Genomic DNA, 21,472 nt, shown 5'->3' on the forward strand with positions numbered 1-21,472 from the left:
ATAAATCGGGGATAAAGTAATATTGTTGAGTATCCAAACAGGTCTGCAAGGCTGCCCATCTGTCCTGCCTGGGCTGGTCCAGGAATTAAGTGTTTTACTTCCTTATAGAATAAAGGCAAGGATGCAGTCATATCCTGGATATCGCCTGTAGCTCTCATATTGAAAAAGTCAGCTGTAGTCACTGAGCGCATGAAACCAGTACAGTGGTACCTTGGTTTATGAACACAATTGGTTCCGGAAGTCTGTACTTAACCTGAAGCGTACTTAACCTGAAGCGAACTTTCCCATTGAAAGTAATGGAAAGTGAATTAATCCGTTCCAGATGGGTCCGCAGCATTCGTAAACCAAAAATTCATAAACCGAGGTGTTCGTAAACCGAGGTTCCACTGTAATATGTTTTTCTATTTATTTTTTAACAGTGTTTATATGCTTGCCTTTAAGAAAGCTATCTGCATCACTTAAAATAACAATTAAAAGATATAAGAATGCTATAAGAACGAGAAAAACAATATAATCAGGGCTTTTTTCAGGCATGAATTCACTTCTTTGGCCCATTGCGACACCTCTGTAGTGTTGCAGCATGACAATTTTGGCTGGGTGCTCCCCCTAAAAAAAAAAAAGGTCAAAAAGCCACCTCTTTTTCTAGAAAAATAGTTCTGAATACATTATATAACAATAAAGTTTTGGGGAAATAAAAAGCTTTTTCACTGCCACCAAAGGAATCACAAAGAAGGTGCCAGGCGAGATTCTCTGCGGGGAGAATTTTCCTCTTCACACCACGTCAGGAAAATTCCTCCTGTTGAATTTCTGCCTATCGCTAATTCTGGAACACTTGTGGAAAACAAGGGGAGGAATTAGGCATCTCAAGGCAGCCCTGTTTAGGGAAGCTTTTAATGTGTGATGGATTTCTGTATTTTAATGTTTGATGGATTTCTGTATTTTAGAATTTCTGTTTTGTTGGAAGCCGCCCAGAGTGGCTGGGGGAACCCGGCCAGATGGGCGGGGTATAAATAATAAATTATTATTATTACTATTATAGGCAAACTTCATTTTATGATCATTATTCAGTCTTGTGTCTTCTGTTGGGAAATAAAACATTTCGCAGAGCAATCCTAAACACCTTGCTCAGAGCTTGAGTGTTCAGTGGAATTTACTCTCAAGATAGTATGCATAGAATTGCAGTCTAATGTGACCACGGTGGAACCCTAGTTTAAAATAAAATCTCAATGAACCAGGACTTTCTGAATTAGATCTTCTCCACACAATACACACCTACTTCCTGTTTATACAAAAGACATAAATCTAAGTATGTAGTGCTTTAAAAAACTTTTTTTTCCTGGCAAGAATAACGTTTTGATTGTATGTACTGTACAATCTTGCCATTTCTTTATTACCCAAAGACCTATTTTATGTTCTTGCAAAACCGCTTACTGACTAAGTCCAGAAGGAGCAGTTATCAGCTTGGATGATTTTGACCACAACTTCCTTGTAGGGAAACACCCACTGACAATCTTGGAAAGCTGCAAAGGTTGTCTGCCAGTCACAGCGGAATAACTCTGCAGTTACACTTGACTTCAGTGAAGAGGGTTCCCTGTCTCGTTCTAAGCCCCAGGTAGGTGGCATGTAGCAACATTATCTCTCATTGAATCCTACAAGGTTATTTTGTGCAATCGTTTAGAAGTTCTTAAGCGTTGACTTGCAGATGTTCTTATCTCCGGGGAAGGCAAGATAAAGTAACGGAGAAAAATAAAATTTCTGGAAGACAAACATAAAATTTTGGAAGGCAAAAGCAGAGCTTCTAATCATTTCTGTTTAGACATATGATGTTGTTGTTGTTGTTGTTGTTGTTTAGTCGTGTCCAACTCTTCGTGACCACATGGACCATAGCACGCCAGGCACTCCTGTCTTCCACTGCCTCCCACAGTTTAGTCAAACTCACGTTCGTAGCTTCGAGAACACTGTCCAACCATCTCGTCCTCTGTCATCCCCTTCTCCTAGTGCCCTCCATCTTTCCCAACATCAGGGTCTTTTCCAGGGAGTCTTCTCTTCTCATGAGGTGGCCAAAGTATTGGAGCCTCAACTTCACGATCTGTCCTTCCAGTGAGCACTCAGGGCTGATTTCCTTCAGAATGGATAGGTTTGGTCTTCTTGCAGTCCATGGGACTCTCAAGAGTCTCCTCCAGCACCATAATTCAAAAGCATCAATTCTTCGACGATCAGCCTTTGTTTAGACATATACATACTGTATACAGGCTAATTCTATTGCCAGAAAGTCCCAAATTGGCTTTCCCAAGAGTGCTTCCAGATGGGTGTTTATTATGAAATGGGTGTCTGTCGTGAATACAAGACATCATCAAAATGCCAGCCTGTGTTTCCCCTGCATATAACCAGAATGTAACATTTTCAGGAGAAACCCAATGTTGATCTTGTTTTAAAAAAATCCAGCCTGGTACCAGCTTCACCTCTGCAATATTTCAACAACTCGTTTATGGTATGAAACTCCCATCTCAAAGCACTCCAATTTGTTTTACAAGATAAGCAAATTTGAATTATACCTTTGCCTGGTTTTCCTAATATATTTGGGTGTTTGGTAAATTTGGAAGGGGTTGTGAGAGACCTCAGAATTACGGAAGGGAGAGCTGAGAAATTGGGCAATGATGTGGATAAAACTGGCTTGCCCCATTTTGTCCCTTGCATTTTAGTGGGACTTCATTGTGACTGACATCTGTCAGAATACATGCTTAGTCAATACATGCTCAAATTAAGAAAACTCTGAATATAAGAAATTGAATATGTAAATGTATCAAAGCCGCATGAGAGAACCTTTTGAAATAAGAACTTGAGCATTGTGGCCTAAGCCAAGATAAGTGGTTTCATACGAATTTGAATGTATTAAACATAACAGAAAGCAGAAGGAGAAACTACTGAAGAAGCCCGTCATATGGGCAAAACAGGTGAAAAACGCTGGCAGCCTGTCTATTATTGACACTTCGTTCGACCTGCTGCCACTTTTCTGACCGCTACATAGCCTCAAAGACCATAAAGACTGGTTCGCCTTTCGGTATTTATTTGTATATGCTATTTGCTTGACGTTTGGTTTTGGCTTCTGTGTCGGCATTTGTATATGGTTCTCTTATTGTTTTCTTTTTGTACTAATAATATTTGATTGAAACTTGATTGAATCTTGTGCCCTTTCTATCGAGCAAGCATGATGATTTGTGCTCAAAATGGTATCCGAGTCGTAATGTGGAGCGGGGAGGCAATTTCCCCAAAAAGCTCGACTACTCTGAGGTCGATTACCTTTAAAAAGCTCAACAACTTGTAGAAAAATGGCAATCTTATGATACATGATCTTGTTTTCAATGCTGTTTGCTTCAGCAAAGGTTTTGGGCTGCTTAGTTTCCAATATATGCATGCCCGGTAGTTTTTGCTGAAATCCTGTAACTTTGTTTACAACAAAATATTTTGTTGTGTGTGTGTGGGGGGTTGTCCTACTTATATTGTGTTGAATAAAGCTAGTTGAGATAGCACAGTCAGAGCATGAAACTCTTCATCTCAGAGTTGTGGGTTCAAGCCCCACTTTTTGGCAAAAGATTCTTGCATTGCAGGGGGTTGGACTAGATGAGCACTGTGGTATCTTCCAACTCTACAGTTCTATGATTTTATAATTCTTAGTTCAAGAGGGCCCCTCCAGGTGGCAATAATGCAATAACACTGAGAAAGCAACAGGCATTTTTGCAGGCTTTTCCCCCCTTCTAAAACTTTTCTCCATGGTTGTAAGAAAAGAAGATGGTGCTGTTTTTAAATGTTGACATTATTCTGCATAGATCACTGTTTTCCAAGACTCCCTAGGCTGCTTGAATGCAATACAAATCAGGCATCCTTGACCTTTCAATTGCAATGTCCTAGTGGGAATTTTTGGGCAAGGGAAAACCGTTTCCACCTTTGTATGACCAGCTCCACCTGCCAAAATTTCCCTTTGGGGCACAGCTATGAAAGATACAGGAGTCCTGCTGTCTGCTGAAGCGTGCTAATTTCATCTTGTTTCTTCATTGCTAGTTTCCTTTCTATGGTTTTGCACATTTTCAATCTAGCTCCCGGGTCCCCCACCCTCAAACCTGACTTCCAGCTGAAAGCAGGCTATTATTTCCCGTCTTTTGAAATCTCCGTCACCCAGCCTCTTCTCTGGGAATGCGTATTGCTTCATTCATTTTGCCTACCTTTTCCTTTCATTTGAAACCTTGGAGAGAGTTCAGTCTGTCCTCCACAGCCGCATTGCCTCTGCGATCGTTTATTTCCCTGATTTTTTTTCCCACCTGCGGTTTCTCCTTATCCTTTTCAAATCTCAGTCTCTTATTTGTTCATCCTCCTCTTTGAACCGTCAGTCCTTTGATCATGTTATCCTAAGAATGTGTGAGGATTTTGTTGGTTCTGCATTGAGACCTGATTCACCAGACCAGGGGGTACCTTTGGGGGGCCCCGGGGGGGGGAGGCAAAGCCCCCCAAATGTTCATGGAAAGGGCCAGGGCCCCCAAAGTTGGGCGGAACTTGGCACACATGCACCAGACTAATTCTTAACATCCCCTAGTTGTTGTTTCAGCTGACACATCCTTAAGGATTGTTTTATACATCTGTTTGTTACATAAATTCTCAGCACTTGATTATTTACTCCCATTCACACTATTGTTAATTAACTAACTAACTTACCATACTTTTCTGTGTATAAGGCTAGATTTCCCCCCCCCCCTAAAATAAGGTTAGAAATCGTTGGGGGGATCTTATACAAGGGGCAATCCTCCCCCCACTTTCGTAAATTGGAGCCCCCAAAAGTAGGGGGCGTCTTATACACAGAAAAGTATGGTAACTAGTTTTGTTTACTGCCCTCCACCCAGAGATCACAGGGTCGCAGATTGCAAGATAAAAATACAAAATGGGAACACAAAATACATAATGAAACAAGAACAGAAACAAACCAATAACCCACCTTCCACAAACATTTAAAAGTCCATAGAACTTTAAAAAAAAAACATTTAAAAGCCCATAGAATGTTAATCGGCCAAATACCGGGTTATAGAGAAATGTTTTCACCTGACCCCCATAACTGTAAGCACATTTAAAGCACACAGCTTCCCTCCAATGATCCTGAGAACTGAGATGCTGGGAATTGCAGCTCTGCAAGGAGTAAACTATGGCTCCCAGGATTCTTTGGAGGAAGCCATGCAGGGACATAGCCAGGATCAAAATTAGGGGGGGGCAAGGGGCGGGGTCAAGGCATGAGGGGAGGGGCCACAGTGGGGCAAGGAAAGCCATGGTCGTTCAGGGGCGAGGGAGCGCCAGGATCAGCCTGAAATCGGGCTGCTCCGACCCCCTTCTCCCCCTCCGCAACTGGCAGGGCGAGGGGGCGCCAGGATCAGCCTGAAATCGGGCTGCTCCGACCCCCTCCTCCCCCTCCGCGATCGGCAGGGGCGAGGGGGCGCCAGGATCATCCCCTCCTCCCCCTCCGCGATTGCCGGGGCGGGTGGAGGGAAAGCTGGCTTTCCCTCCACCCACCCCACAGCCAGCAAGGGAGAAGGGAGACGTCCCTTCTAGCCGGCTGGCTGTGGGGCGGGTGGAGGGAAAGCCCCAGAGCCGTGCAAAGCGTTTGGCTGGCTTTCCCTCCACCCGCCCCACACCCAGCCGGCTAGAAGGGACGTCTCCCTTCTCCCTTGCTGGCTGCGGGGCGGGTGGAGGGAAAGCCAGCCAAACGCTTTGCACGGCTCTGGGGCTTTCCCTCCACCCGCCCCACAGCCAGCCAGGGAGAAGGGAGATGGCACCGGCCGGCGGCGGGCAGCGGGGCAGGCTGGCCATCAGCGGCCCTGCTTCTAGGGGGGGCAACTGCCCCCTCCTGCCCCCCTGCCTACGCCCAGGAAGCCATGTGCTGCAGTGGGTGATGCGTTCCTGTAGATCCTGCCGCCTACGTAAGACAGTCCCCCCCTGGGCCCCCACCTTGCCTCACGGGTGGGCCGGCCCTGATGGCAGCTCTTGGACCCCAACACTTTTTCAAAGTGGGCACAGAGCAAGGATTAGCAGTGCCCACAAATGCTGTCTGCTGACACCATGTCAGTCTCTTGGTCCCTCACATTGATCTAACCCTTGATAGGAGTTGTCGTTCAGTGGAAGAAAATGACCATGTCTCATTCCTTGCAGGTTGTTAAGCAGAGGTTCGAGGTGCCCTCTGTCTTCCCAAGACCTTGCCCAGATGACTAGAAAAGCAACTGCTCTTTCCTTATAGTTTCCATTTAATTAATCAATTCAGGTTTTTTTTTACAGACTGCAAAAGAGATTCAGTTTAGTACTTGCTAAACTGCACAAGGGAGTACAGTGTGCTGTGTGTCTACAACAGCCACACGCTTACAATGGATTTTAGAAATAAAACCATTAAATTCTGGACGATGGGAGGGAGGAGACTTTCCTCACCTAGCAATGCCCTAGAGTAATGCTCTAAAAGCAGCATATAAATGCAAATTGTTATTCTTTCCCCCCTACCAAAGGCATTTTGAGCAGCATTCTCTTGCAGTTAGGTCAAAGCGTATTTTAATTTCCTGCCTACTCCCAGTCTAGTTGAAATATTGTTCTTAAATATTACAAAATAGTTCTACAACATTCAGTCCCTTCAAAATAATTAGCATTTCCACCATGCCTTCTAATTAGCATGTCTACATCAGTAAGTTTCAAAACTGTTCCCAGTTGGTTTATTGATTTTGTTGTTCCTCTCTGACTCCTTTGAAATCTAATAATGTATCAGTTGAACCATGTGAAGCCCCCCCCCCCCCAAAAATAATTATTTAACCACTCTTATACATCTGGTCCAAGGTTATTTTTTCCATTTTTTATTATTATTTCAATATTATTTTCAATATTATTATTACTGGTGTTGCAGACATATAACAACACAGAACACAAAACATAACATACCACATTGAACTTAGCATGTGATATAACTTGTCTTAAGATATAGAACATAATGTATAATACATCTTATACAGCATAGCCTAGCATTGGGAAAGCAGAAAATATTTGTAATAATCCTATCTTTGCTGTTATTTGCATTACTAGCAGCAAAAAAGAATGTATGACTCGAAATGAAATAAATGCATTAGTTGATCTCCCGGTTATCAATTCAGAGGTTACTAGAACTTGAGTTAAACACCTCATGCAATGGCCTCTTGCGCCCCCATGTGGTCTAAACCACTGAGCCTCTTGGCTTGCCGATCAGAAGCTCCCGTTGCTCGGCCCCAGCTCCTGCCAACCTAGCAGTTTGAAAGCACGCCAGTGCAAGTAGATAAATAGGTACCACTGGAGTGGGAAGGTAAACAGCGTTTCCATGCACTTTGGTTTCCGTCACGGTGTCCCATTGCACCAGAAGCAGTTTAGTCATGCTGGCCACATGACCCTGAAAGCTTTCTGTGGACAAACGCCGGCTCCCTCGGCCTGAAAGCGAGATGAGCACTGCGACCCCATAGTCACCTTTGACTGGACTTAACTGTCCAGGGGTCCTTTATCTTTACCTTTTACCTCACAACTGCTTCATTGGCGCATGACCTATTGGGAAGGGATGTTGTGACCACGAGGACTGAGCTTGTTTTGTTTCTGTGAATAAAGAGTTAACTTCACTGGCATTGGGTGCTGTTTTGTTTTATTGCTGACTTAACGCCTGGATCCAGCTCCTGACACCCACATTGCCCCCATCTGCGCTACTGCACTTCGTGCTAAGGTCTACTCAGAGGAGAATCACAGAAATTGATGGATCTAAGTTAGCAATGTCTATAATGTACAGTGCTCTTTGTGCTGTATTATCAAAACTTCAGGGAAAGAAGATAAAAGCCCCTACCAGAGAGGAATGACAAACCAAGCTGTTGGAATAGGCTGAAATGGCAAAACTGACCGGGAAGCTCAGGAACTAAGAAGACAAAAACTTCAATAAAGAATGGGGGAAATTTATAATTTATTGAGACGACCATTGTAAGCAGATGGAAACATTAGCAGGATTCTAATGACACTTGTAATGTAGCAAATATTATGAACCATGCGGAAAGATCCAAGGAATGGTATCTGCAATATACAAAATACTACTCCAAAATCCCACAAACCCCCTAGACATAATAAAAAGACAATGGGAAGATGACATAGGATTTGAAATCAACCCTACCCAATGGACCAGAATGTGGTCTAAACCTCCCTTTAAATCCATATCAATGAAAAGAAAATAACTCACCCTAAAACTCACCTACAGGTGGTACCTAACACCAAGAAAGCTAGCGCTAATACGCCCAAGAACCTCACCAAAATGCTGGAGAAGGTGCACCTCCAATTATTCTGGGCAACAACCATACTAGAAATATGCAAAATAACCAAACAAGTAATAGAAATTACCCCAGAATTGGCCCTACTAAACATCTTCCAAGATAATGCCCATTTATACCACAAAGACCTCATAACCTACCTACTTTCAGCAACCAGAAACGTCATAGCCAGACATTGGAGAGACCTGTCAGGAGTAAGCATGGACCAATGGTACCAAATAGTATGGGAAACAGCCTTACTAGAAAAACTAACCAACAAGCTGAAACTGACACGGGGACAAATAGGAGAGGATGCCTTCACCCCGGTATGGTTCCTGTTTATCACACACACAGCCCAACAAGATAATGACAAAAGTTACCGCCAGCATACAAATCAGTATGGCTAACCTGACCCAAAAATACCCACCTACCCCACTCACATATGAAAACAAAGAGCATCATAGCCAATCACAAATGAACAACCACACCCTTGGCCAACCCCAATCTCTCTCACCACCAAAAGAACACAAGCGAATAAAGGAGTACCAACACAAACAAAGCTGACATCAAGCCCTACATATATTAAGCAAAACAGAAACATCGTCACCTAATCCCACCCCCATCCACCCTCCCACCCCCTATCTACCTCATTTTCCCTCTTTCTTCTTAGTGTCTTAACAAAAGAAACTGATTTGCAAAAATTATACATGTAAAAATATGAGAGACACTGCACACACCTTTGTAATTCAAGAAATCTTTAATAAAATACTTATAAAAAATAACAATGTGGAAAGATACAAAATATGGATTATGAAATAATATGGAGTCGAAAAGATTGACAATAGGACCCATGGAGGGGAGGGTGGGAAGTCTGGAGATTCAAAGAAATCTCTAAATATGGATGTGTAATTTGTATTGCTATAACTCTTCACTTGTAAAATCAAATTATTATTATTATTATTTTAAAAACTTCAGAATGATTGTTGTTTGCATTTAATCATATATATTTTTTGTCCTCTTTCTTTTCTCAGCCGTCGTTGCAATGAACACTCAGGCGGTGATCATGAACCAGCCCCAGGTTGTGCTTGCCCAGCACCAAAGCCCTCAATGGCAGACAGACTTAATGGACTGTTGCAGTGATTGTGGAGTGTGTAAGTGGGGGCTCAAAGATGTGGCTGTGGTGGGGGTGCCTCATTGAGCGTGATGAGTTTTGTGACTTTCCAGAATGCCTTTCCAGGCCACAAGCTTCTTACGATGAGAACAGGCAACTCTTTCCTGCTATTTCCGGCTGTTTACCAAGGGAAAGGCTCGCTAGGTCAGGCATGGCAGAATAAATATGCGCTCCACATAGATGCTGTGCTATTTTTATTGTTATTTGTACTCTGATTGCTATCAACCGACTCCAGCCATCTGTAGTTCTCCTCCGATGAAGACACTGTATTGCTGCAGTTTTGCAGACGGGCTTCACGTCAGATGGGCAAATGAGGACTGGACCTACCCAATCTACACTGGAGTGGGGGATCTCACAGGCCCAGGGGGCAAATGCAGCCTCTCTATCTGCCCCTTGAGACTCTCCCCTTCCCAGATCACACCCCTTGCTGGCCTTGCTCCACACCCTCTTAGAGTGCCCTTATCTGACTAAAATGTGTCCTCAAACTCTGTTTTCCTGGACGGAGGATAGAGAGTTATGTGGAGAACATAACCTACTATACAGTCATACTTCGGTTTAAGTACGCTTCAGTATGAGTACTTTCAGTTTAAGTACTCTGCGGACCTGTCTGGAACGGATTAATCCTCTTTCAATTACTTTCAATGGGAAGGTTTGCTTCAGGTTATGTACGCTTCAGGTTAAGTACGGACTTCTAGAACCAATTACACGCATACCTCGGGTTAAGTACGCTTCAGGTTGAGTACTCCGCAGACCCATCTGGAACGGATTAATCCACTTTCCATTACTTTCAATGGGAAAGTTCGCTTCAGGTTAAGTACGCTTCAGTTTAAGTACTCTGTGGACCGTCTGGAATGGATTAATCCACTTTTCATTACTTTCAATGGGAAAGTTCGCTTCAGGTTAAGTTCGCTTCAGGTTAAGTACAGACTTCTGGAACCAATTGTGTACATAAACCGAGATACCACTGTACATAGTTAAAATTTACATCCAGTGCTCCACCCACTTTTACCTCTGGCCCCGCCCACCGCTGTCACGTGACCCACAGAAAGTTTCCCCGTTGGGAATGCAGCCCTGAAAAAAGATAGGAACTCCATCAAAGAAAAGGAAAGAAGTACCTATCCTCTCCATGATTACTTCTGCCACTCTCTCAAATTCTCCATGCTAATCTGTCACAGACAATAATAAAACTTGAAACCCTTGCTATCGCTTAGGCCCCATCTGCACTATACATTGAAAGCAGGATCATACCACTTCAAACAGCCATCGCTTCCCGCAGATAATCCTGGGGACTGTAGTTTGTTCAGGGTGCTGAGAGTTGTTAGGGGTCCCCTGTTCTCCTCAAGCGACAGTTCCGGTGCCGGATTTACATACTGTATAAGCTAAACAAGCTATAGCTTAGGGCCCCATTCTCTTGGGGCCCCCCAAAAAAAATTAAAGGAAAAAAACTGGATGTACATTTCCAAAATATAAGATAAAAAACAAATAAAGTAAAACTTACATACAGAAACAGTGTATTGTGTTGTGTAGGCTCCTGTGATGTAAGTAATGGGCCCCGCCTGCTAGCCTGCTCCCTAAAATATCACTGGTTTGCTCATTTCTATATATAGGGTGCCTACATTCTGCATGGACTGGTTGCATGGAAATATGTGCAAATGGCTTTAGATACCTATTAGGTCCATAAATTACCATATAGCATATATTCAACACAAAAAACAGTGGCAATTTGTAGTTGACAAAGGACAGCTGGACATATAAAGGGCCCCATTACCTTCAGTAGCTGAGGGACTCATCAAACCTAAATTCCGGCCCTGGACAGTTCCCATCATTCCCTGAGAAGAAAGATGGGTTGTTATACCACTCTAAGAACTTGTAGTTCTGTAAGGCAATATAGACAAATGTTCACAAGGGAGAGGCCCTCTAAGAACTTTTGCTAGAACCTGCGATGCTCCATAAGGCTCATCCATTAGTTGTGGCTAACCTTTGCCTTGCTTCCACTCTCCCGAGTGACCTCCTAGAGATGAATTTCACGCTCTGCTCTGTCTCTATCCAGGCCTCTGTGGATTATTTTGCCCCCTTATTTTGGGATGCCAGATCGCTTCGGCTATGGATGAATGCTGCCTCTGTGGCTCAACCATGGCAATGAGGTCCGTCTACCGGACAAAATATGGGATCCCGGTAAGTGTGTGAACTTGAATCCTGTGTACATGTATGGAAGAGGAACTCTCAACTGCTTGCTTTTCTATTTTTGTTTGCGAAATGTAAAAGTTCACCTGCTCTTAACATTAAAAGAGGATCTAAGAGGCATCATGTCCTGCTTGGGACATATAAACACCAGTGGTAAAGTCAGGAGCTCATTGTGAGATGAAAGGTGGTTTGCCGAAAGGTGGTTAAAATCTCTGACATGTTGGACTTGGGTTGGGAAGCTTGCCTTTACACTCCTGATCAGCCGTAAAGCTGACCGAGTGATCTTGGGCCAATCGCTGCCCGAAACTGCCCTTCCCAGCGAAGCCATCACCTGCAAGGCCACCCAAATCCAACTTTACAGCACCGGGGGCAAATTCTGCCCTATCGGATCGCATTGATGATGATCCTGCTATGGAAAATAATTCCCTGACTGCATTCGCGTGCCTCTATATCACCGACAAACGCTATGGGTTGTAATGCAGCTAGATGGGCGGGATATAAAAAATAGAATTATTATTGCAACCAACTACTTTGTTGTTGTTGTTTAGTCGATTAGTCGTGTCCGACTCTTCGTGACTCCATGGTCCATAACCAACTACTAGGTAAAGGTAAAGGGGCCCCTGACGCATCAGGTCCAGTCGTGTCCAACTCTGGGGTTGCGGCGCTCATCTCGCTCTATAGGCCGAGGGAGTTGGTGTTTGTCTGCAGACAGCTTCTGGGTCATGTGGCCAGCATGACAAAGCTGCTTCTGGCGAACCAGAGCAGCACACGGAAACGCCGTTTACCTTCCCGCCGGAGCGGTCCCTATTTATCTACTTGCACTTTGATGTGCTTTCAAACTGCTAGGTGGGCAGGAGCTGGGACCGAGCAACGGGAGCTCATCCCGTCGCAGCGATTTGAACCGCCGACCTTCTGATCAGCAAGCCCTAGACTCTGTGGTTTAACCCACAGTGCCACCTGGGTCCCATATTGTAACCAACTACTTAAGTCCTATTCAGAGCAGCCCTGTTGAAATCACTAGCAATGACTAACTTAGGCTCATTCCCTTGAATGGGTCTACTCTGAGTATAACTTATTTGACTACAACCCTATGGTTTAGTTTTATAAACCTTCTCTTTTAGGTTTTTAAAGACCAGCTTATGTCTTTTTATTGAAGATCAGCTTAACTGCCAGGGCTTCGTAAGAACACAGGAAGCTGCCTTAGGTTATCGTAGATGTCCAATGCGTTGATCACGAACGACTTGTCGATCGCGCAATGGATATGTGTCGATCACAGCTGCCTCCCCTTTTCCCAACGCCCAGTCAGATGGCTGGCCCGGAAAGGCACAAGGCGCTTGACTCTCTCCCTTGCAAGCCTCCACCCCGGGCAGGGAGGCAAAGATGAGGCGCGTGGGTTCCCATGGAAAGACAAAGCCCTCTCCCTCCTAGTTCTGCGTGGATGCTGAACTTGCCCCACATTTCCAGCTCCAACCTAGCTGCATTTACTCAAAAGTAAGCCGCTGCCCCCCCCTCCCCACGGAACTCTTCACAGGTAAAAGGGAAATTGGACATTTTGGGGCGTGTTGGCTTCCCATGTGCACCAAGGGCCCTGGGAGGGGGCTGGTGTGGGGGTAATAATTTGTTATTATTTTTATCATCATCATCATCATCATTCATTATTTACACCCCACCCATCTGGCTGGGTTTCCCCAGACAAATATATAATATAATATAATAATATAATATAATATAATATAATATAATATAATATAATATAATATAATATAATATAATATAATATAATATAATAATATATTGTCCAGTAGCACCTTAGAGACCAACTAAATTTGTTCTTGGTATGAGCTTTTGTGTGCATGCACACTTCTTCAGATACACTGAAACAGAAGCCACCAGAGGGTGGGGAGGGGTATTACTCAGAAGGGTGGTGGGACTGGGTGATTGGCTGATAGGTGTGGTAAAACTGTTGGCGACTGTTAATGACTGCAATTGGTCTTACAGGAAAAAGCAAGGGATGAGATGGCCCGAAATTGTATTATCATGTACTGTATAATGAGATAAGAATCCAACGTCTCTATTCAGACCAGGTCTCTCCATGGTTTTAAGTTTGGTAATAAGCTGAAATTCAGCAACTTCAGAATTCAGAAATAGACTGGAAAGACCAGGCCCTCCAGCTGTTTTGGGAGTACAACTTCCATCATCCCTAGCTAACAGGACCAGTGGTCAGGGGTGATGGGAATTGTAGTCCCAAAACAGCTGGAGGGCCTAGTTTGGGGATGCCTGGATCAGACCATTGGGCCATCTGGCTCAGTGTCATCTGCACCGGCCGGCAGCGGCTCTCCCAGGGTTTCAGGCAGGGAATCTTCCCCAGTCCAACCTGGAGATGCTGAGGCTTGAATCTTCTGCATGCAAAGCAGGTGTTCTACCTCACTGACCTGAGGCCCTTCCACCCTGGAAAAAGGGGGAGGCAGTAATTCTGCTCTGCTCTGAGCCAGTCTTACATAATATGCATCTGAGGAAGGATGCCCGGACACAATGTCCTTCCAGATTCATTATTTTGTGGGACAGCAGGTTCCCTGGGAGCAGCCCTTGTTTCCCATCACCGCAGCAACACCTGGAAGGAGATCAAGGGCGTACCCACCATGGGGCAAGTTAGGGCAGCTGCCCTACTCTAGAAGCAGGGCTGGTGGGCAGAGGCGGAGCACAGCCCGGCGGAGCGCGAGTTCGCCATTCCCGCCACGCCGCGCCGCACCCTCCCTCCAGCTCCCCGCCGCGCCCTCAGGCAAGGCCAAGCGCGGCGGGGAACCAGGGAGCGCGGCGCGGTGGGCGGGAACGCCGAACTCGCGCTCCGCTGGGCTGGGCTCCGCCTCCGCCCACCAGCCCTGCTGCTAGGGAGGGGCACAGCCCGGCGGAGCGCGAGTTCGCCGTTCCCGCCCGCCGCGCTGCGCCCTCCCTCCAGCTCCCCGTCGCGCCCTCTGGCAAGGCCAAGCGCGGCGGGGAACCAGAGAGTGCGGAGCGGCGGGCGGGAACGCTGAACTCGCGCTCCGCTGGGCTGGGCTCCGCCTCCGCCCACCAGCCCTGCTTCTAGGGAGGGGCACAGCCCGGCGGAGCGCGAGTTCGCCGTTCCCGCCCACTTTGTGGCCCCTCCCCTTCCGTGCCTTGGCCCCTCCCCTTGCCCCCCCTAGTTTTGATCCTGGGTACGCCCATGAAGGAGATGATGCCATGAGGCCATGGCCTTCCTCAGATGCATCGTGGGGCAATGAAGGGGAATATAAGGAGGATTGGTGCCACCACATTTTCACGATGGAAAAATCCATTATTTTAAAAAGTCAGGGGGACGAGGGACACACTTAAAAAGTGAAGGAAGAGGGGTGTGTTTGTTGTTTTTGCAGTAATGGTAAAGGGTAAAGGGACCCCTGACCATTAGGTCCAGTCGCGGATGACTCTGGGGTTGCGGCGCTCATCTCGCTTTACTGGCTGAGGGAGCCGACGTACAGCTTCTGGGTCATGTGGCCAGCATGACTAAGCCGCTTCTGGTGAACCAGAGCAGCGCACGGAAACGGCGTTTATCTTCCTGCCGGAGTGGTACCTATTTATCTACTTGCACTTGGACGTGCTTTCAAACTGCTATGTTGGCAGGAGCTGGGACCGAGCAACGGGAGCTCACCCCGTCGCGGGGATTCTAACCACCGACCTTCTGATCGGCAAGCCCTAGGCTCTGTGGTTTAACTCACAGCGCCACCCATGTCCCTACTTTGCAGTAATGAGTTATGTGCAAATGTATGTTCAGTGGAATCTTGGTTCTTGAACGGCTTAGTGAAGAAATCCCAAACATCGAAAAATTTGGTTTTAGAATGTTTTCGGGAGTTGAACGGACTTCCAGAATGGATTAAGTTTGAGAACCAAGGTTCCCCTGTATTGGTTGGACCCTCCCCTGTTAATTGGTGGTTAACCCTAAGCCCCCTTGTGAGTTTTCATCTGCTGTGTGTACACAACAATAATGGCACCTGAAAATGCTCTTCTACTCAACAGGGATCTCTCATGGGGGACTTCTGTGCTCTCTGGTGCTGCCCTCATTGTGCCCTTTGCCAGCTCAAGAGGGACATCAACAAAAGAAAAGACATGGGAATCTTCTAGGAAGGTTGGTTTCATTTACAGTGTTCAATCATAGAATCATAGAATTTGAAATATACTCGGAGTCGAGAGTGAAGTTCATGCTCTTTATTCAGCTTGTAGTAGCAAAGGAGAAAAAGAGAAGAATGGCTCTTTCCCCAAAACGTCTGCTTATATACATTATTTACACAATGGGCCTTGCGTGATTGGCTACTTCAGGGCTGCACCTGCGGGCCAATCAGGTTGGGGATTGCCTTCTGCCAGCAGCCTGATTGGCTGCTCCTGTGGGCCAATCAGGTTGGGGATTGACTTCTGCCAGAAGCCTGATTGGTTGCTCCTGCAGGCCAATCAGGTTTGTAGAGTTGGAAGGGGCCCTGCGGACCTCTTAGTCGTCATCCCCAATGAAGGTTTACCTTATGGGGATCGAACCTGCAACCTTGGTGTTGTCAGCACCATGCTGTAACTAACTGAGCTCCTTACAAATGTTAACTATACAGGAGGAATGGGGGACATTTTTGAGTGCAAGGGTCATTTCCCTTCTGGGCAACACTCTGTGGGCCACATGCTGGAGGTGTGCTGGGCCAGAAGCAAAATATCAAAACAGGCTTGGTCAGAGGCAGAAATGGGTAGAGTGGTAAATGCGAATCTTACCTTTGCCCAGCAGTCTAATTTCAACACACCTCTCTCTATTCTCCGTCCAGGCAAGGAAGGTTCATTATTAATCTTCAAAGACAAAGTCCAGCCAGGCAAAAACAGTCAAGGCGGGAGAGAAGCAGGGCTGCTGGGATTGTGGCCTGGGGCGTGGGAATGGACTGGAGAAGGGGCATGGCCTGGGGTGAGTCCCAGGTGTCAGGTAGAGAGGCCTAGACTTGAGGTTCCACAGCCCTGCCATCAAGTGCGCCATTGAGAAGGAACACTGATGTGCAGAGGTTCCTTGCAATATACAGTACAAATCACTTACAAACAAGCCTGCCCTCCACCCATGAGCCATCTCCTATGGACAGCTGCATGGTATGTAGAATGGCGAATGTAAATGGTGTTGATTTGGATGCAATTTCCTTGAATGGTGAGTAGGTAAAAAGGTAAAGGTAAAGGACCCCTGGGCGGTTAAGCGCAGTCAAAGGCGACTATGGGGTTGCGGCGCTCATCTCACTTTCAGGCCGAGGGAGCCGGCGTTTGTCTGCAGACAGTTTTCCGGGTCATGTGGCCAGCATGACTGAACTGCTTCTGGTGCAACGGGACACCGTGACGTAAACCAAAGTGCATGGAAACGCCGTTTACCGTCCCGCTCCAGTGGTACCCATTTATCTACTTGCACTGGCGTGCTTTCAAACTGCTAGGTTGGCAGAAGCTGGGACAGAGCAACAGGAGCTACCACCATTGCGCGGATTCGAACTGCCAACCTTCTGATCGGCAAGCCCAAGAGGCTCAGTGGTTTAGACCACAGCACCACCTGCGGCATTACCAGTGCCATTACATAGCCCAGCCTGGTACCTTTCCCCAAGCAAACCACTTTAACAACTTCTTCTTGTTGTTGTTGTTCTTCGCCCTTACATTTGCTTGTTTATATTTATATAGTGGTTTTTTCTGCCGCAGGGTCCTCACAGTGGTTTGCCACAAAACAGAACAGTTGCCCATAAAACACTTCAGAATGTTTTCTCCCAGCTCTGCTCTGAGTGACTGGTGTTTCCCCCTTCTCTTTCAGATTTGTACACATTCAGCAATGGGACGGGTCTGGAAGTCCCTTCTGCTCATCACCATCACCCTTCATAATCAAGTCAAACATTGCTCGGCTCATTTTCTACGTAATCTCTGAAAGATGATGCCTTGGACCTAAGATTATGGAAAAGCACATAGCTTTTTAGAATACATAAATATTTAGGTAATTTTGTCACTGGAAATTTGTTAAAGAATTAATAAAAAGGAGCCTTGTGCTGTGTATGTCATCCACAATGTTTCTTGGAACGAAGATGTAGGGTGGGGGTGGATCTACACACAGGAAAGACAGCACTCTCAATAGCATCGCAAAAGTAAAGGCAACAAAATCCCTGAACCCAGCCCATGAGAATTACTGGGATTTTATCTCCCGTTTGATGGTTTTAAACACAATTTATTTTCTTGTTAACTGAGAGATTAATGAAAAAGAGTTGGGGAAAATATGGGGCTACTGTGCTACTACATAGTAAGAATAGCCAGAACAAGGACACAATCATTTATTATGCTTTTATTTTCTTTCAGCCTAATTGCATGGTCTAACAAGAACGTAGGAAGCTGCCCTTTCTCCAATTACTTGACAAAATATCTCTTTGGGGTGTGGCACAAGGTGTCCGCTTTTCAGTTACAAGGCTTTTCAGTTACAAGGAAGTGTGCTTTAGGCTGTGAATGCTTTTAATTGCCCTGAGAACTTTGGTTTACACTTTAATGCCCGTTGGTGATACCTGACCTCATTTAAACCTGACTTCAGGCCTGGTTTGGGGACCAAAATCGCTTTGGTCACTGAAATATGCTTTGAGTCAAGAGTGAATTTCATGCTCTTTATTCAGCTTGTAGTAGCAATAGAGGAGAAGAGAAGAAGAATGGCTCTTTCCCAAAAAACGTCTGCTTATATACATTATTTACACAATGTGCCTTGCGTGATTGGCTACTACAGGGCTGCACCTGGGGCCAATCAGGTTGCGGATTGACTTCTGCCAGCAGCCTGATTGGCTGCTCATGAGGCCAACCAGGTTGCGGATTGACTTCTGCTAGCAGCCTGATTGGCTGCTCCTGTAGGCCAATCAGGTTGCGGATTGACTTCTGCCAGCAGCCTGATTGGCTGCTCCTGCAGGCTAATCAGGTTGCTGATTCACTTCCACTGGGAGCTGGATTGGGTGGCTCCTGCAAACCAATCGGACTGCTGCATTCTGGATCCTATTGTTCTAGGATTCAGCTCAGTACATAACTGTCACTCTGATCCATGGACTTTTGTTTGGAGAGTCATGGCGGATATGAAGCCCTGTTGGTTCTCTTTGACCTCTCAGCGGCTTTCAATATCATGGATCACATTATACCCTTGAACCACCTTTAGGATTTGTGAGACGAGGTACCATTTTATAGTGCTTCCACTCCTATCTCCGAGGGCAGTTCCAGAGAGTAGCATTGGGTGACCACCGGAGTTGTCCTGTGGGCTCCTGCAAAGTCCAGCATCCCATTTTCACAGTGGCCAAACAGATGAATGTGGGAAGCCTGCAAGCTAGACATGAACGCAACAGCACTCTCCACACTTGTGATTCCCACCAACTGGTGTTCAGAGACGCAATGCCTCTGATGGTGGGTGTAGAACATAGTCAAGGTGGCTAGTAGCCAGGAATAGCCTTGTCCTCCACGAACTTTCTAATTTTATTTTGAAGCCATCCAAGATGGCGGCCATCAATTAAAGGTAAATGGTAAAGGACCAGTCCAAGGCAACTATGGGATTGAGGCGCTCATCTCACTTTCAGGCCAAGGGAGCCGGCGTTTTTCCACAGACAGCTTTCCGGGTCATGTGGCCAGCATGACTAAACCGCTTCTGGCATAACAGAGCACCATGACGGAAACTATAGTGCATAGAAACGGCGTTTACCTTCCCGCCACAGCAGTACCTATCGATCTATTTGCATTGGCATGCTTTCGAACTGCTAGATTGGCAGGAGCTGGGACAGAGCAATGGGAGCTCACCTCATCTCAGGGATTCGAACCACCGACCTTCTGATCGGCAAGCCCAAGAGGCTCAGTGGTTTAGACCACAGTGCCACCCACATCCCTGGCCATCAATATCCCCCCCAGGTGCACTGGTTGAGCAGGCGGGTACTGCACAATGTGTGCACACACAGCGTGTGCACATTGCCATGGAATATTGAGGGGCCCTGGCATGCTCCTTGGAAATTGGGGAGGGCCCTCACCTCCCCCCAGATGGTGCCCCTGTGCCCCACTATTCATGGAGGGAAAAGCTGTCAGTCAGCCATGCGTTCACCAGCTGCAATGAACCACTCGGCCCTGCAATATCCCCTCCTAATTTTCTCTGGTTTTTAATATGTGCCAGTTTCCTTCTACTATGGGAGGGTACTGTAGTTGCTAACATGCCTTTACTGTTTGTCAGGATCAGTGAAAGATACACAGACAAGCCCTTTCTATTCCTTTGCAGAAACACAACAAAAGGGGGCAGGGAGCAAAGAAAGTTAACAGAAACCAAGCAATGTTTGCAGGAACGCGCAAGGAAAGGAAGGAGCAAACGGCCCGTGAACAAGTGCATTGCTTCCTTGTAGGACAGTGTTCCCCAACCTCGCGCCCTCCAGATGTTTTGCACTGTATTTCCCACCAGCCCCAGCCACTGAGTTTCCACAGGGCTCTTGCGTCGCAGGGCATACGGAAATTCAGCAGATAAAACTTTCCTCATCGACACATGGCCAAGCCAGGAAAAGTTAACGATAATTTTATTATTTGTACCCTGCCCATCTATCTGGGTTGTCCTGCCACTCTGGGTGGCTTCCAGCATATACAAAAACATAATAAAACATTAAACATTAAAAACTTCCCTATACAGGGCTGCCGTCAGATGTCTTCTCAAGGTTATATAGTTATTTATCTCCTGGACGTCTGATGGGAGGGTGTTCTGTAAGAAAAACACTCTGGGGAGACGGCGTACTCCCCAAGACTCCGGAGCGTCTTCCTTGTGGCCCTCTCTGGCTGGCATGTCCCTTCAGTCCAGAGTGCCAGTAATATGCGACCTTTCCTCATGAAAAGAGCACGCAGGTCTTCCAGCATGATCCAGCAAGAAGAACGAATCATCTGTAGTTCTAAACTACTTTATTTACAGTCTATATACAGAGTCTGGGACGCGGGTGGCGCTGTGGGTTAAACCACAGAGCCTAGGGCTTGCCGATCGGAAGGTCGGCGGTTCGAATCCCCGTGACGGGGTGAGTTCCCGTTGCTCGGTCCCTGCTCCTGCCAACCTTTGCATTTCGAAAGCATGTCAAAGTGCAAGTAGATAAATAGGTTCCGCTACAGCGGAAAGGTAAACGGCAGTTCCATGTGCTGCTCTGGTTCGCCAGAGGCAGCTTTTTCATACTAGCCATGTAAGCCGGCTCCCTCGGCCAATAATGCAAGATGAGCGCCGCAACCCCAGAGTCGGTCACGACTGGACATAATGGTCAGGGGTCCCTTTACCTTTATACAGAGTCTAGAGCAGGGGTCCCCAAACTTACCATGCTGTGAGCCAGTGCCTGCAGCGCCGATCGCACGGCGGGCTGGAGGGTGGGGGAGAGTGCAGGAGCGCACGCTCATACGTGTATGCACACGCCATTTCCGGCGCACTTTCGGGTCACAGGAGCACCGAAAATAGCTTGTGCGCATGCGCACTGGCCTCCTCCGACCCAGAAGTGCGCCGGAAATGATGTTTGCACATGCACACAAGCTATTTCTGGTGCCCCTTTCGACCTGGAAGTGGGCAGCCGTGCTGCGCTGCTAAGAGCGGGCGGCGGCAGTGGGTGGCAGGCCGGATAAATGAGGCCCCCGGGCCGTAGTCTGGGGACCTCTGGTCTAGAGGCAGGCCTTGAAATATATGGCACACCTAAAGATAGCATCAGTGACTCAGTGTTATGACCTTAAGTAATTTAATCTCCATACCCTCCAACGTTTCTCCAATGAAAGTAGGGACGTCCTAAGGAAA

General features: G+C 46.5%; 1 protein-coding gene across 1 annotated transcript; it reads left to right on the top strand.

Moving 5' to 3' along the window:
* The first annotated feature begins 1,470 nt into the window (after positions 1–1,470).
* Positions 1,471–17,732, top strand: LOC118084480 (placenta-specific gene 8 protein). Its single transcript, XM_035114044.3, has 5 exons — positions 1,471–1,612; positions 9,353–9,472; positions 11,543–11,667; positions 15,706–15,814; positions 17,492–17,732. The coding sequence occupies exons 2-4, from the start codon at positions 9,364–9,366 to the stop codon at positions 15,808–15,810; spliced, it is 339 nt and encodes a 112-aa protein (XP_034969935.1). The 5' UTR covers positions 1,471–1,612; positions 9,353–9,363; the 3' UTR covers positions 15,811–15,814; positions 17,492–17,732.
* The last annotated feature ends 3,740 nt before the right edge of the window (positions 17,733–21,472 follow it).

Source organism: Zootoca vivipara, chromosome Z1, assembly GCF_965207765.1.
Source record: "Zootoca vivipara chromosome Z1, rZooViv2.hap1.1, whole genome shotgun sequence".
Lineage (NCBI taxonomy): Eukaryota > Metazoa > Chordata > Lepidosauria > Squamata > Lacertidae > Zootoca > Zootoca vivipara.